This window comes from Salvelinus sp. IW2-2015, linkage group LG36 (assembly GCF_002910315.2).
Source record: "Salvelinus sp. IW2-2015 linkage group LG36, ASM291031v2, whole genome shotgun sequence".
NCBI classification, from domain to species: Eukaryota; Metazoa; Chordata; class Actinopteri; order Salmoniformes; family Salmonidae; genus Salvelinus; species Salvelinus sp. IW2-2015.
This window is the reverse complement of record NC_036875.1, coordinates 23,113,803-23,126,719: the sequence shown is the minus strand read 5'-3', so window position 1 is coordinate 23,126,719 and position 12,917 is coordinate 23,113,803. Positions and strand designations below refer to the sequence as shown.

The 12,917-nt window shown below is 38.1% G+C and overlaps 1 protein-coding gene across 2 annotated transcripts in view; it reads right to left on the bottom strand.

The window, feature by feature from the left end:
* The window catches only part of LOC111959742 (uncharacterized), a 35,154-nt gene that overhangs the window by 21,550 nt on the left and 687 nt on the right, over positions 1 to 12,917 (bottom strand). Inside the window, exons 2-4 of one of the 2 annotated variants that reach the window (XM_023981531.2) lie at positions 3,834 to 4,154; positions 2,142 to 2,247; positions 1,864 to 1,909 (exon numbers count right to left, since the gene is read on the bottom strand). In XM_023981531.2, the coding sequence (XP_023837299.1) occupies positions 1,864 to 1,909; positions 2,142 to 2,247; positions 3,834 to 4,154 (473 nt within the window). The remainder of the gene's footprint in view (positions 1 to 1,863; positions 1,910 to 2,141; positions 2,248 to 3,833; positions 4,155 to 12,917) is intronic. The other variant, XM_023981532.2, reaches the window with a different exon arrangement.

Here is a 12,917-nt window from a genome sequence, read left to right as displayed (position 1 = left end):
ATAAGCGCATATATAGTGTCATATAAGTTTAAATGCAAATGCAAGTGAGGCATGCTAAGTTAATTTGCAGGCCAAAAAGTAAGCTACTCAAGTGCATTGCAATTGACAGTAAGTATATAGCAAAACTAATACAGTATCCTATTACCGTACATGTACTGTAAAATGACAGACGTTTCACGTTTCACGTGTTTTTGTAACACTTCACATGTGAAAATGTGTTTCTGTAAAACTTCGTGACATTTCAGATTTGAAATCATGTGAAAACATTTGTTTTTGGAACACTAAACCCAACATTTCATGTGAAAACATTTGTTTTTGGAACACATCACCCAACATTTCATGTGAAAACATTTGTTTTTGGACCACTTCACATGTGACATATCACATGTGAAATCATGTGAAAACATTTGTTTTATGAACACGTCACGCAACATTTCACGTGAAAATGTGTTTTTGAAACACTTCACATGTGATCATGTTTTCATGTGTATTTTCATGTGTTATCGCTGTTCAGCTAAAACACTAATGCATTATTACTATATAAATTTACTGTCAAATGAAAAAAAGATCTCAAAATTAGCAGCAATGGCTAACTGTGTAGTTTCATGTTATCGCATGTTAAAAAACATGACTTCACAAGTGGAACGTGAAATTTCACATGTGAAAATGTGTTTTTGTAAATCTTCATGTGACATTTCACTTGTGAAAACGTGTTCCTGGAACACTTCATATTTGACATTTCATCCAAAATAATGTGAAAACATATTTTTGGAACACTTCGTGACATTCCGCATGTGAAATCATGTGGAAACATTAGTTGTTTCAACACTTCAAGTGACATTTCACATGTGATGACATGTTTTCATGTGTAATTTCATGAGTTATTGCTGTTCAGCTAAAATATGAATCCACCTTTGATTTGAACTCATAACCTCTGAATGTGAAGTACACTGATCTTTCTGCTGCACCACAAAGACTGTAGCATTCTTCTATACATTCATTACCTATAATACACATCTCTGCACTTAGCAAAAGAGTGCCATCTTCACTGCTATTTTTGGCCAGAATTTAATCCGATCAATGTCATAGGCATTGCAGCTTTTAAAGGCAATGTTCCTGCGTTAGAGGAGACTCCATTCACGGTAAATGCTGCATATGTCGGCTCAATCGGATATTACTTTTAGATTTCTATCGCAGAATCTGTAACGTTTCAGCAATAACAGATTGAATGGAGACCTTAGTTATCCGTTATTCTGACTATTCTCTCATCATTGATTTCTTTGACTTATTTCAGCAATATTAACGTTTTCTGTCTAGTTGTCTAATGTTGCTGGGGCATATTACTCTGTTTTAATGTTACTCCTGAATCACTATGATAAATATAATAGTTTTTCTTGAGTATATTTTTAACAAAGCTGAGATTGACTTTGATGTCCAAAGTGTAGGACTACAAGTGAAATCAGTTATTGACACAGACATGGTGGCCTACCAGGAAGATTGGAATTCCATGAACCAAGAGGTTGTGAGTTCCCATCCCAGGTAAGGACATGTTGAATAATAATGAACATATAAACTGATTAAGAGAAGACAACATCCCTGGTTTTAGAAAAAGGCAGAGGCTGTGCAAACGTGTGTTCGTTCAGCCCCCAGGTTGACAATTCCCATTTTCTAAAACTCCTTACGTACTTTACTTTTTTTTAAACAACATAAACATAAGTAGGATGTGTAAAGGTTTTAGTGTGTAAGGAAAACGTGAAAAACAGGAGTTTTAGAAAACGTGAAATGGTGTCCTGGGGGCAGGACGAACACAGGTTGAGCAGCCATTCCGTTTAGAAAAAGAATCAAGTGCTTTCAGCTACTGACCTCTCCTCGCCTTTCACAATGACTTGTCTGTTCCTTTTTTATTTTCCTGCAGAAACAAGGTAACATGTATTAGGGCTGGGATTCAATCCAATCGTGCTTTGTGGGCGTTGCACCTTTTAAAGGCACTCTTTCAGCATTAGTGGAGCCCACTATCACAGTAAATGCTGCATATGTCGGCTCAATCGGAAATGACCTTTTAATAAATGTCAAACGTGCTATAACGTGGATTGACCAATGATCAGATTGAGCCCTTAGATACACTTATTTGAGTTGCTCACCTACACAGCCAGACCATACAGCAGATACCAATGCACAGAGCCACTCCTCCAATAGCAGACGGAATTGTGAAGACCAACAACATCTGTAGGCCATGTTCAGCATTATCTGTGTTAAGTCAAACAGACAAAAAATTGGGATTATCAGAAAAGTCTCAAAGATCTAAAATGAGTGTCATATTCCTTTGCTTTACTACAATATATTAAATTGGGGGAATAACATACAATATTAATTGTTTGCAATAATTATCACAATAATGTCCACACAACAACATTTGATTGGTAAATTGAACACTGTGGCTGTTCAATATAACACTTCAAAAGTGTTTATATGAGAACCACCAGAAAGTGTTGAATTCACACTTTTCAAAGTGTTGCTCTTTTAAACACCGATAGTTTGCAACATAACATTTTACACTTAACACTTAAAAGTACACTGTTATGGTTTTCCCTACTACCTTGTATTTAACACTTTTGAAATAGATTTATACAAGGTCACTGTTAAAGGTACACTGTTATGGTGTTACCTTCACAGCTGATACCTTCACAGCAAATTCTCCAGTGTTAAATTAACACTGGTCCTGTGTCTATAAGGGTCCACACTTTTCAGTGTTAAATTAACACACTGCTTAGTGTAAAGCCTTATTTGCATATTTCCCAGAGTGCCTTTCAATGTGAAATGTAGAGTTACCACCCATGACTGTATTTGTTAGTGACAAGACATGGTTGTTGCATTCATCCATTTTCAGTCGTGTGGCCTTCAGTAAGTGAGATCCTAAGTGAATGTTATCATTATAATCTAATTGTTTAACACAATACCACAGGTACTTCATGAGACATTATGAGGGCCTACTTTTACCCTAATACAAAGCAAGTCACATTATGCTGGTTTGCGAAGTGATGTGTAATTCCTATTGGAATCCAGCCAGAGTGGGGATAGCCGTCATAGGCTGTCATTGTAAATAAGAATGAGATCTTAACTGGCTTGCCAAGTTAAAAAAAGGTTAAATAAAAAAATTGCCAACCGTTGGAATTGTTTTCACCCGCAACCTGCATTCAGAATGACTGCTCGGTTTAAAAGATAAAAATATGAGACTACCTTCAATGGAACAACCATTTCAGTAAAGGGAGCAATAAATCCATTTAACAGATTGGATTATCTTAGAAAAATGTATGTTATTTATATAAGCATAAGATGAATTAATCAATCAATATACATGCAAAAACATAGATAGTGAAACAAACGATTCAAAAAAATCTAACTGCAATAGAGCATGCTGGTTTAACACCGGTTATTAATACCAACACTGGGGTTCTTTAACACCAATGAGTGTTAATTTAAGACTTTCAGAGTTAATTTAACACCTGAATCAAAACGACAAATATTACACAGAAAAATCTACATTAGGTAATATTGGCCAATTTGACACCCTGATATTTTTTTACACCAGCATAAAAAGCAACACCAGCCGGTGTTCAATCCATTCAGAGTAACAGAAAGTAACACCAAAACCATATCAACACCAAAACTGCTATCACCAGGATATGAACACCGACAATTTTCCTGGGCAGTTTTGTTCATGTCACAATTCCTGTGCAGTTTTGTCACAATTCTACTTGACTTTATATCTAGTGTTACAGAATACGGTTTCTTCTCCACATGTTACAGTATCAACAGAAAATCACAATCATTACCTATGAGGTTATCTGTGATAGTCAAATTCCACTCCATTGTCTTAACACCCTTTTGATCTGTGACAGTACAGTTGTAGGTCCCGGTGTCAGTTAGCTCTACAATAGATATAATAAGCTCTGTAGGAGTAAGAGGGTCAGCACACATCCTGCCTGAGGTGAAGTTTCTGTAAGTTATTTTCCCCTTGGAATGAGAGAGAATAAGAACCGTGTCCTTTCTCCAGATTACTTGATTAGCTGTGTTCGTCATGGATTCATTGCACACCAAATAAACATCTTCTCCCAAAGAAGCTGATTTATTTGTTTTCATTTTTGTCGCTGACTCTATGGGAGAGAAAAGAACAAAGACAATGTTTACAGACAGACAGGCAGGTAGGCAGATAGACAACAAGGTGATCAGATATTAAACAAGAAGGTCAGAATTCATTATTACTGAAACAGGACCCAAGTGGTAAATATAAACATCCAGTCCAGGTCACTTACACTACAGTGTTGTGATGCATAAATTCTAGCAAAGTGCGTAGCACATAGAATTAAAAAGGTATTGTTGGATATTATTCATCCTAATCAGACAGATTTTTTACATGGACAATACATTGAAGATAATATAAGACAAGTACTGTAAACAACAGAACATTATGAATAATCTGGGAAACCCGGCCTGGTATTCATAGTTGACTTTGAAAAGGCTTTTGATAAAGTACGACTGGCATTATAAATGCATGGAATATTTACATTTTGGAGAATATCTAATACAATGTGTTAAAGTTATGTATAGTAACCCCAGGTGTAAAATAGTAAATAATAGCTACTTCTCAGAAAGTATTAAACCGTCAAGAGGAGTAAAACAATGTTGTCCATTATCGGTATATCTACTTATTATGGCCATCGAAATGTTAGCTGTTAAATTAGCTCTAACAATAATATCAAGGGCCTAGAAATCCAGGGGTTATAATCGAAGGTGTCATTGTTTGCTGATTATTCATGTTTTACTTTAAATCCACACTTTGGATCCTTCCACAGCCTCATAGATGATCTAGATACTTTTTCGAACCTTTCTGGATTACAACCAAATTATGATAAGTGTATTATATTACCTATTGGATCACAAAAAATATTACTTTTACATTACCGTGTAGTTTACCAATAAAATGGTCTGACGGTGTCACGATCGTCTTGATATGAGTGAGAGGACCAAGGCGCAGCATGATATGAATACATCTTCTTTTTATTATATTGAAGACGGAACACGAAACACTTATTCAAACTAACAAAACAACAAACGACCGTGAAACTACAAACGCAAGTGTACACACAAACTACTTACGTTCGACATAGACTAGACATATACAAAAACACATACTTCATGATGTCACACCCTGACCTGACTAAAATAATAATGAACACAAAGATAACTAAGGCCAGGGTGTGACAGACGGTGAAGTGGATATACTCGGAATTCATATATCGAATGAAAGAAATGATCTCACTACAATATATTTTAATAGAAAGTTGGCAAAAAAAGATAAGATCTCGTTACGGTGGAAAGGAAAATACCTGTCTGTTGAAAAATCCCCATGATTAACTATGTATTCATATCTCAGTTTACCTATTTGCTTATGGCTTGTCTACACCTAGCGACTTGTTTTTTTAATTATATGAGCAAAACATATTCAATTTTATTTGGAACGGCAAGCCAGATAAAATTAAATGGGCCTATTTATATAATTAATATGAATTTGGAGGGCAGAAATGTTGAAATATTAAAGCAGTAGACCTCTCACTAAAGGCTTCAGTCATACAAAAGTTATACTTAAATCCGAACTGGTTCTCTAGCAGATTAATAACAATGTCTCACCCCATGTTCAAGAATGGCCTTTTTCCCTTTATTCAGATTACAACCTCTCACTTTCGGTAATTTGAAAATGAAATGAACTCTAAAATAATGTTATTTTTAAAACAAGTCATAAAAAGTTGGTTACAATTTCAGTTTAATCCACCAGATAAAAACAACAATATTTTTGAAAAAAATAATAAAATAGGTCTAATCTTGTAAATTATATTATAAATAGGACTGGTGGAGATATGTTACACATGCAGCTAATAAAAATATATGGAAATGTCTGCTCTCTCAAAATTACAACTGACTAATTGCAGCATTACCGCAAAAATGGAAGAGGCAAGTGGAAGGGGGAGAAAATAAGGAACTTATCTGTCGTCCCTGCATTAAAGACCAAAATTGGCTAAAGAAAATTGTGATAAATAAAAAAGTATACCAGTTTCATTTAAGGACCAAAAAATGTACAGCTGTGCCATATAGATTGCAAAATAGTTGAAAATATATTTTCGATGTACCGATTCCATGGCACATGGTTTATGATTTGATACACAAAACAACACTGGATTCAAAACTTTGTTTTTCAATATAATGCAATGTTATATACATACATGTCAAAAGTTCAGACACACCTACTCATTCAAGGGTTTTTCTTGATTTTGACTATTTTCTACAATGTAAAATAATAGTGAAGACATCAAAACTATGAAATAACACACATGGAATCATATGTAACCAAAAAAGTGTTAAACAAATCAAAATATGTTATCATAGTTGTGTTTTGACAAGGTGTGGGTGGTATACAGATGATAACCCTATTTGGTAAAATACCAAGTATTAGGGAAAGAACAGCTCAAATAAGCGAAGGGAAACAGCAGTCCATCAATACTTGAAGACATGAAGGTCAGTCAATGTGTAAAATTTCAACAACTTGAACGCTTCTTCAAGTGCAGTCGCTAAAACCATCAAGCACTATGATGAAACTGGCTCTCATGAGGACTGCCACAGGAAAGGAAGACCCAGAAGTACCTCTGCTGCAGAGGATAAGTTCATTAGAGTTACCAGCCTCAGAAATTGCAGCCCAAATAAATGGTTCACAGAGTTCAAGTAACAGACACATCTCAACATCAACTGTTCAGAGGAAGATAATATTAATTTTTGGTGATTTTAATATTCACATGGAAAGTCCACAGACTCCAAAAGGCTTTCGGAGCCATCATCGACTCAGTGGGTTTTGTCCAACATGTCTCTGGACCTACTCACTGTCACAGCATATACTCTGGACCTAGTTTTGTCCCATGGAATAAATGTTGTGGATCTTCATGTTTTTCCTCATAATCCTGGACTATCGGACCACCATTTTATTATGTTTGTAATCGCAACAAATAATCTGCTCAGACCCCAACAAGGAGCATCAAAAGTCATGCTATAAATTCTCAGACAACCCAAAGATTCCTTGATGCCCTTCCAGACTCCCTCTCCCTACCCAAGGACGTCAGAGGACAAAAATCAGTTAACCGCCTAACTGGGAACTCATATAACCTTGCGCAATACCTTAGATGCAGTTGCACCCCTAAAAACGAAAAACATTTGTCATAAGAAACTAGCTCCATGGTATACAGAAAATACCCGAGCTCTGAAGCAAGCTTCCAGAAAATTGGAACGGAAATGGCGCAACACCAAACTGGAAGTCTCCGACTAGCTTGGAAAGACAGTACCGTGCAGTATCGAAGAGCCCTCACTGCTGCTCGATCATCCTATTTTTCCAACTTAATTTGTCAATAGGGGGAGCTGTTAGCACTATTTCTTTTTTTACATTTCCAAATTAACTGCCTCGTACTCAATTCTTGCTCGTACATATGCATATTATTATTACTATTGGATAGAAAACAATCTCAGTTTCTAAAACCGTTTGAATTATGTCTGTGGGTGAACCAGAACTCTTTCTACAGTGAAAATCATGACAGGACATGCGAAGGTCTGAAAACTAGGCTCTGTTCTGAGATCAGTTTAAAACTGTATGTGCCCTATGGGTCGAAATGAACTGCACCCGCCTTCCCCTGGATGTTAGTAATGAGAAGTGGAATGGAGTCTCTACGTATTTCTCAGAGTTTATAAAACGCCATGGAGTGACATGTCCGTTCTTTTGGACGCTCTCAAGACGCAAAGAGAGACATCAGAATGGCATGCTCAAAAGCTCTCGTTATCGGGCTAAGATATATCCGTCTGTGATTTAATTCGATATATGTTAGAAACATCATAACGAAGTTATTTTAACCGATTTATATCAGTTTATGCGAGTATATTGCTATTTCGGAATTTTCGTAGTATTGCGCTTTGAGGATTTGGACATGTGTGTGCCACGTAGCTATTGTTAGCTGCTAGTTCCGAAGTTGAAGAGGACGTTTTACAACAAAGCAACGATTCTTTTGGACAAAGGACACCTTCTGCCCAAGTACTGATGGAAGCTCGTCCAAAAGTAAGAGCTATTTATGATTTATTCCTGTATTTATGTGGAAAATGTAAACGCATTTGTCGGCCATTGTTGCGGCTCTATCTGGCTGTAACGCACACTGTATGTCTAGTAACGTTATTTAAAAATCTAACTCAGCCGTGCATTATAACTAATGCTCTTTCTATTGCTGTTCCAATCTGTATTTTTTTGTGTCAATCTAATCGATAATATAATGGTGGCTTAGTTAGATGGCGCCGCCAATGCATTGCCATGTTTTCCGGCCAGCAATTCATTGCATTGACATCACGATCTTTCATGCGTATGATTTGTGATGCTAATATGCACATTTTATCGAACAAACTCTATATGCATTGTGTAATATGCATGTTACTAGGACTTCGATCTGTTTGATTATTTAGATTTTCCTGAGAAGCGTTATTGTTGAAAATTATTAAATCTATGGATTTTCGGTGTCGGTTCCGCAATCGGATTGAGTTAATCCGCTCTTTCTTTGCCTGTTGAAGTTCAATGGCTGTTGTGTTGATTTTGTTTTAGCCTGCATCTGTGTGTATGTCTAGATACCTAACTGAGTCCACGTACTTACTGTCTTGTTTGTTTTGTTTCGTTATGTAAAGATTCATTCTTTTAGAAGTTACTCTTTGTAATTAGTGTGTTGTATGGATTATCACAATGATGGTTTGGGTCATATTGGTTGGCGCCTGTATACCGCTGTTGTTTGCTTTTTAAGAAATGTTTCCATGGATAAACCCTTCCGACACTAATTTATTAGTGTTAATTAACAAAAGAATCCTTGCGTCTCACTGTTAGTCCATATAAATTCTAATATGTTGTATGCGTCTATTTGTGAGTATTTGGTGAAGAGTGGCTTCGTTATGTTAATGGGTGTGCTTTCTAAATAATCTTTATGATTTATACCTTGATAAAAATGATTAGCTCGGAATTTTTTATAAGTATTGGACATAGGTCGCTTATGGATGGAACGTAAAACCTGGGTGGACGGTAAAAAAGTGGGGTTTTTTGGTAAGAATGAGTTTAGGACTTTTTTATCTAGTATAATTATGCCTTATCCCGTCAGACTGTCATCTTATGAAGTTGTTTCTTGGTTAGTGTGCTATCTATATCTCTTTATTTAGTCGAATTAGTGATAGCTACTGATGGAGTAAAAAACTGGTGGAGTAAAAAAAGTGGTGTCTTTTGCTAACGTGGTTAGCTAATAGATTTACATATTGTGTCTTCCCTGTAAAACATTTAAAAAATCAGAAATGATGGCTGGATTCACAAGAAGTGTATCTTTCATCTGGTGTCTTGGACTTGTGATTTAATGATATTTAGATGCTAGTATTTACTTGTGACGCTATGCTAGGGTATGCTAGTCAGCTTTTTTACTGTGGGGGGTGCTCCCGGATCCGGGTTTGGGAGGAACTAGAAGTTAATTGAGGAAAATAAGAACAATCCAAAATGTATTTTTGATACTGTCGCAAAGCTAACTAAAAAGCAGCATTCCCCAAGAGAGGATGGCTTTCACTTCAGCAGTAATAAATTCATGAACTTCTTTGAGGAAAAGATCATGATCATTAGAAAGCAAAGTACGGACTCCTCTTTAAATCTGCGTATTCCTCCAAAGCTCAGTTGTCCTGAGTCTGCATAACTCTGCCAGGACCTAGGATCAAGAGAGACACTCAAGTGTTTTAGTACTCTATCTCTTGACACAATGATGAAAATAATCATGGCCTCTAAACCTTCAAGCTGCATACTGGATCCTATTCCAACTACTGAAAGAGCTGCTTCCTGTGCTTGGCCCTCCTATGTTGAACATAATAAACGACTCTCTATCCACCGGATGTGTTTCAAACTCACTAAAAGTGGCAGTAATAAAGCCTCTCTTGAAAAAGCCAAACCTTGACCCAGAAAATATAAAAAACTATTGGCCTATATCGAATCTTCCATTCCTCTCAAAAAATGTTTTAAAAGCTGTTGCGCAGCAACTCACTGCCTTCCTGAAGACAAACAATGTATACGAAATGCTTCAGTCTGGTTTTAGACCCCATCATAGCACTGAGACTGCACTTGTGAAGGTGGAAAATGACCTTTTAATGGCGTCAGCCCGAGGCTCTGCATCTGTCCTCGTGCTCCTAGACCTTAGTGCTGCTTTTGATACCATCGATCACCACATTCTTTTGTAGAGATTGGAAACCCAAATTGGTCTACACGGACAAGTTCTGGCCTGGTTTAGATCTTATCTGTTGGAAAGATATCAGTTTGTCTCTGTGAATGATTTGTCCTCTGACAAATCAACTGTAAATTTCGGTGTTCCTCAAGGTTCCGTTTTAGGACCACTATTGTTTTCACTATGTATTTTACCTCTTGGGGATGTCATTCGAAAACATAATGTTAACTTTCACTGCTATGCGGATGACACACAGCTGTACATTTTAATGAAACAAGGTGAAGCCCCAAAATTGCCCTCGCTAGAAGCCTGTGTTTCAGACATAAGGAAGTGGATGGCTGCAAACTTTCTACTTATAAACTCGGACAAAATAGAGATACTTGTTCTAGGTCCCAAGATACAAAGATATCTTCTGTTGAATCTGACAATTAATCTTGATGGTTGTACAGTCATCTCAAAAAAAAACTGTGAAGGACCTCGGCGTTACTCTGGACCCTGATCTCTCTTTTGACGAACGTATCAAGACTGTTTCAAGGACAGTTTTTTCCATCTACGTAACATTGCAAAAATCAGAAACTTTCTGTCCAAAAAAGATGCAGAAAAATGTATCCATGCTTTTGTTACTTCTAGGTTAGACAACTGCAATGCTCTACTTTCCGGCTACCCGGATAAAGCACTAAATAAACTTCAGTTAGTGCTAAATACGGCTGCTAGAATCCTGACTAGAACCAAAAATGTGATCATATTACTCCAGTGCTAGCCTCCCTACACTGGCTTCCTGTTAAGGCAAGGGCTGATTTCAAGGTTTTACTGCTAACCTACAAAGCATTACATGGGCTTGCTCCTACCTATCTTTTCGATTTGGTCCTGCCGTACATACCTACACGTACGCTACGGTCACAAGACGCAGGCCTCCTAWTTGTCCCTAGAATTTCTAAGCAAACAGCTGGAGGCAGAACTTTCTCCTATAGAGCTCCATTTTTATGGAATGGTCTGCCTACCCATGTGAGAGACGCAGACTCGGTCTCAACCTTTAAGTCTTTACTGAAGACTCATCTCTTCAGTAGGTCATATGATTGAGTGTAGTCTGGCCCAGGAGTGTGAAGGTGAACGGAAAGGCTCAGGAGCAACGAACCGCCCTTGCTGTCTCTGCCTGGCCAGTTCCCCTCCACTGGGATTCTCTGTCTCTAACCCTATTACAGGGGCTGAGTCACTGGCTTACTGGTGCTCTTCCATGCCGTCCCTTGGAGGGGTGCGTCACTTGAGTGGGTTGAGTCACTGACGTGATCTTCCTCTCTGGGTTGGCAACCCCCCTTGGGTTGTGCCGTGGCGGAGCTCTTTGTGGGCTATACTCGGTCTTGTCTCAGGATGGTAAGTTGGTGGTTGAAGATATCCCTCTAGTGGTGTGGGGGCTGTGCTTTGGAAAAGTGGGTGGGGTTATATCCTGCCTGTTTGGCCCTGTCCGGGGATATCATCGGATGGGGCCACAGTGTCTCCTGACCCCTCCTGTCTCAGCCTCCAGTATTTATGCTGCAGTAGTTTATGTGTCGGGGGGCTAGGGTCAGTCTGTTATATCAGGAGTGCTTCTCCTGTCTCATCTGGTGTCCTGTGTGAATTTAAGTATGCTCTCTCTAAGTCTCTCTTTCTCTCTTTCTTTCTTTCTTTCTCTCTCTCGGAGGACCTGAGCTCTAGGACCATGCCTCAGGACTACCTGCATGATGACTCCTTGCTGTCCCCAGTCCACCTGGCCGTGCTGCTGGTCCAGTTTCAACTGTCTGCCTGCGGCTATGGAACCCTGACCTGTTCACCGGACGCGCTACCCGTGCCCAGACCTGCTGTTTTCAACTCTCTAGAGACAGCAGGAGTGGTAGAGATACTCTTAATGATCGGCTATGAAAAGCCAACTGACATTTACTCCTGAGGTGCTGACTTGTTGCACCCTCGACAACTACAGTGATTATTATATTTATTTAACATTTGAACATCTTGGCCATGTTCTGTTATAATCTCCACCGCGCACAGCCAGAAGAGGACTGGCCACCCCTCATAGCCTGGTTCCTCTCTAGGTTCTTCCTAGGTTTTGGCCTTTCTAGGGAGTTTTTCCTAGCCACTGTGCTTCTACACCTGCATTGCTTGCTGTTTGGGGTTTAGGCTGGGTTCTGTACAGCACTTTGAGATATCAGCTGATGTAAGAAGGGCTATATAAATACATTTGATTTGATTGATTTGATTTGACTGAGTGAATCAGGCGTTCATGGTAGCATTGCTGAAAAAAAAGCACTACTAAAGGACGCCGATAATAAGAAGAGACTTCTTGGACCAAGAAACACGATCAATGGACATTTGACCGGTGGAAATCTGTCCTTTGGTCTGAGTAGTCCAAATTTGAGGTTTTTGGTACTGTCCATATGTAGCTTGTTTTTGGTCGCAGGTTCAGGAATGGCTGAAGAATTGCAGCATTTACCTGGAGCTAACTCTGCAAATTGCACTGCTGGGTGATTTAAAAAGTTTTAGTAAATCAATAAATAATATAGTAATACTCTTAGCAAAATTGTTTATCCTTAACTTACAATATGTAGAATCAATGAGAATAGAAAGGTTCAGAAC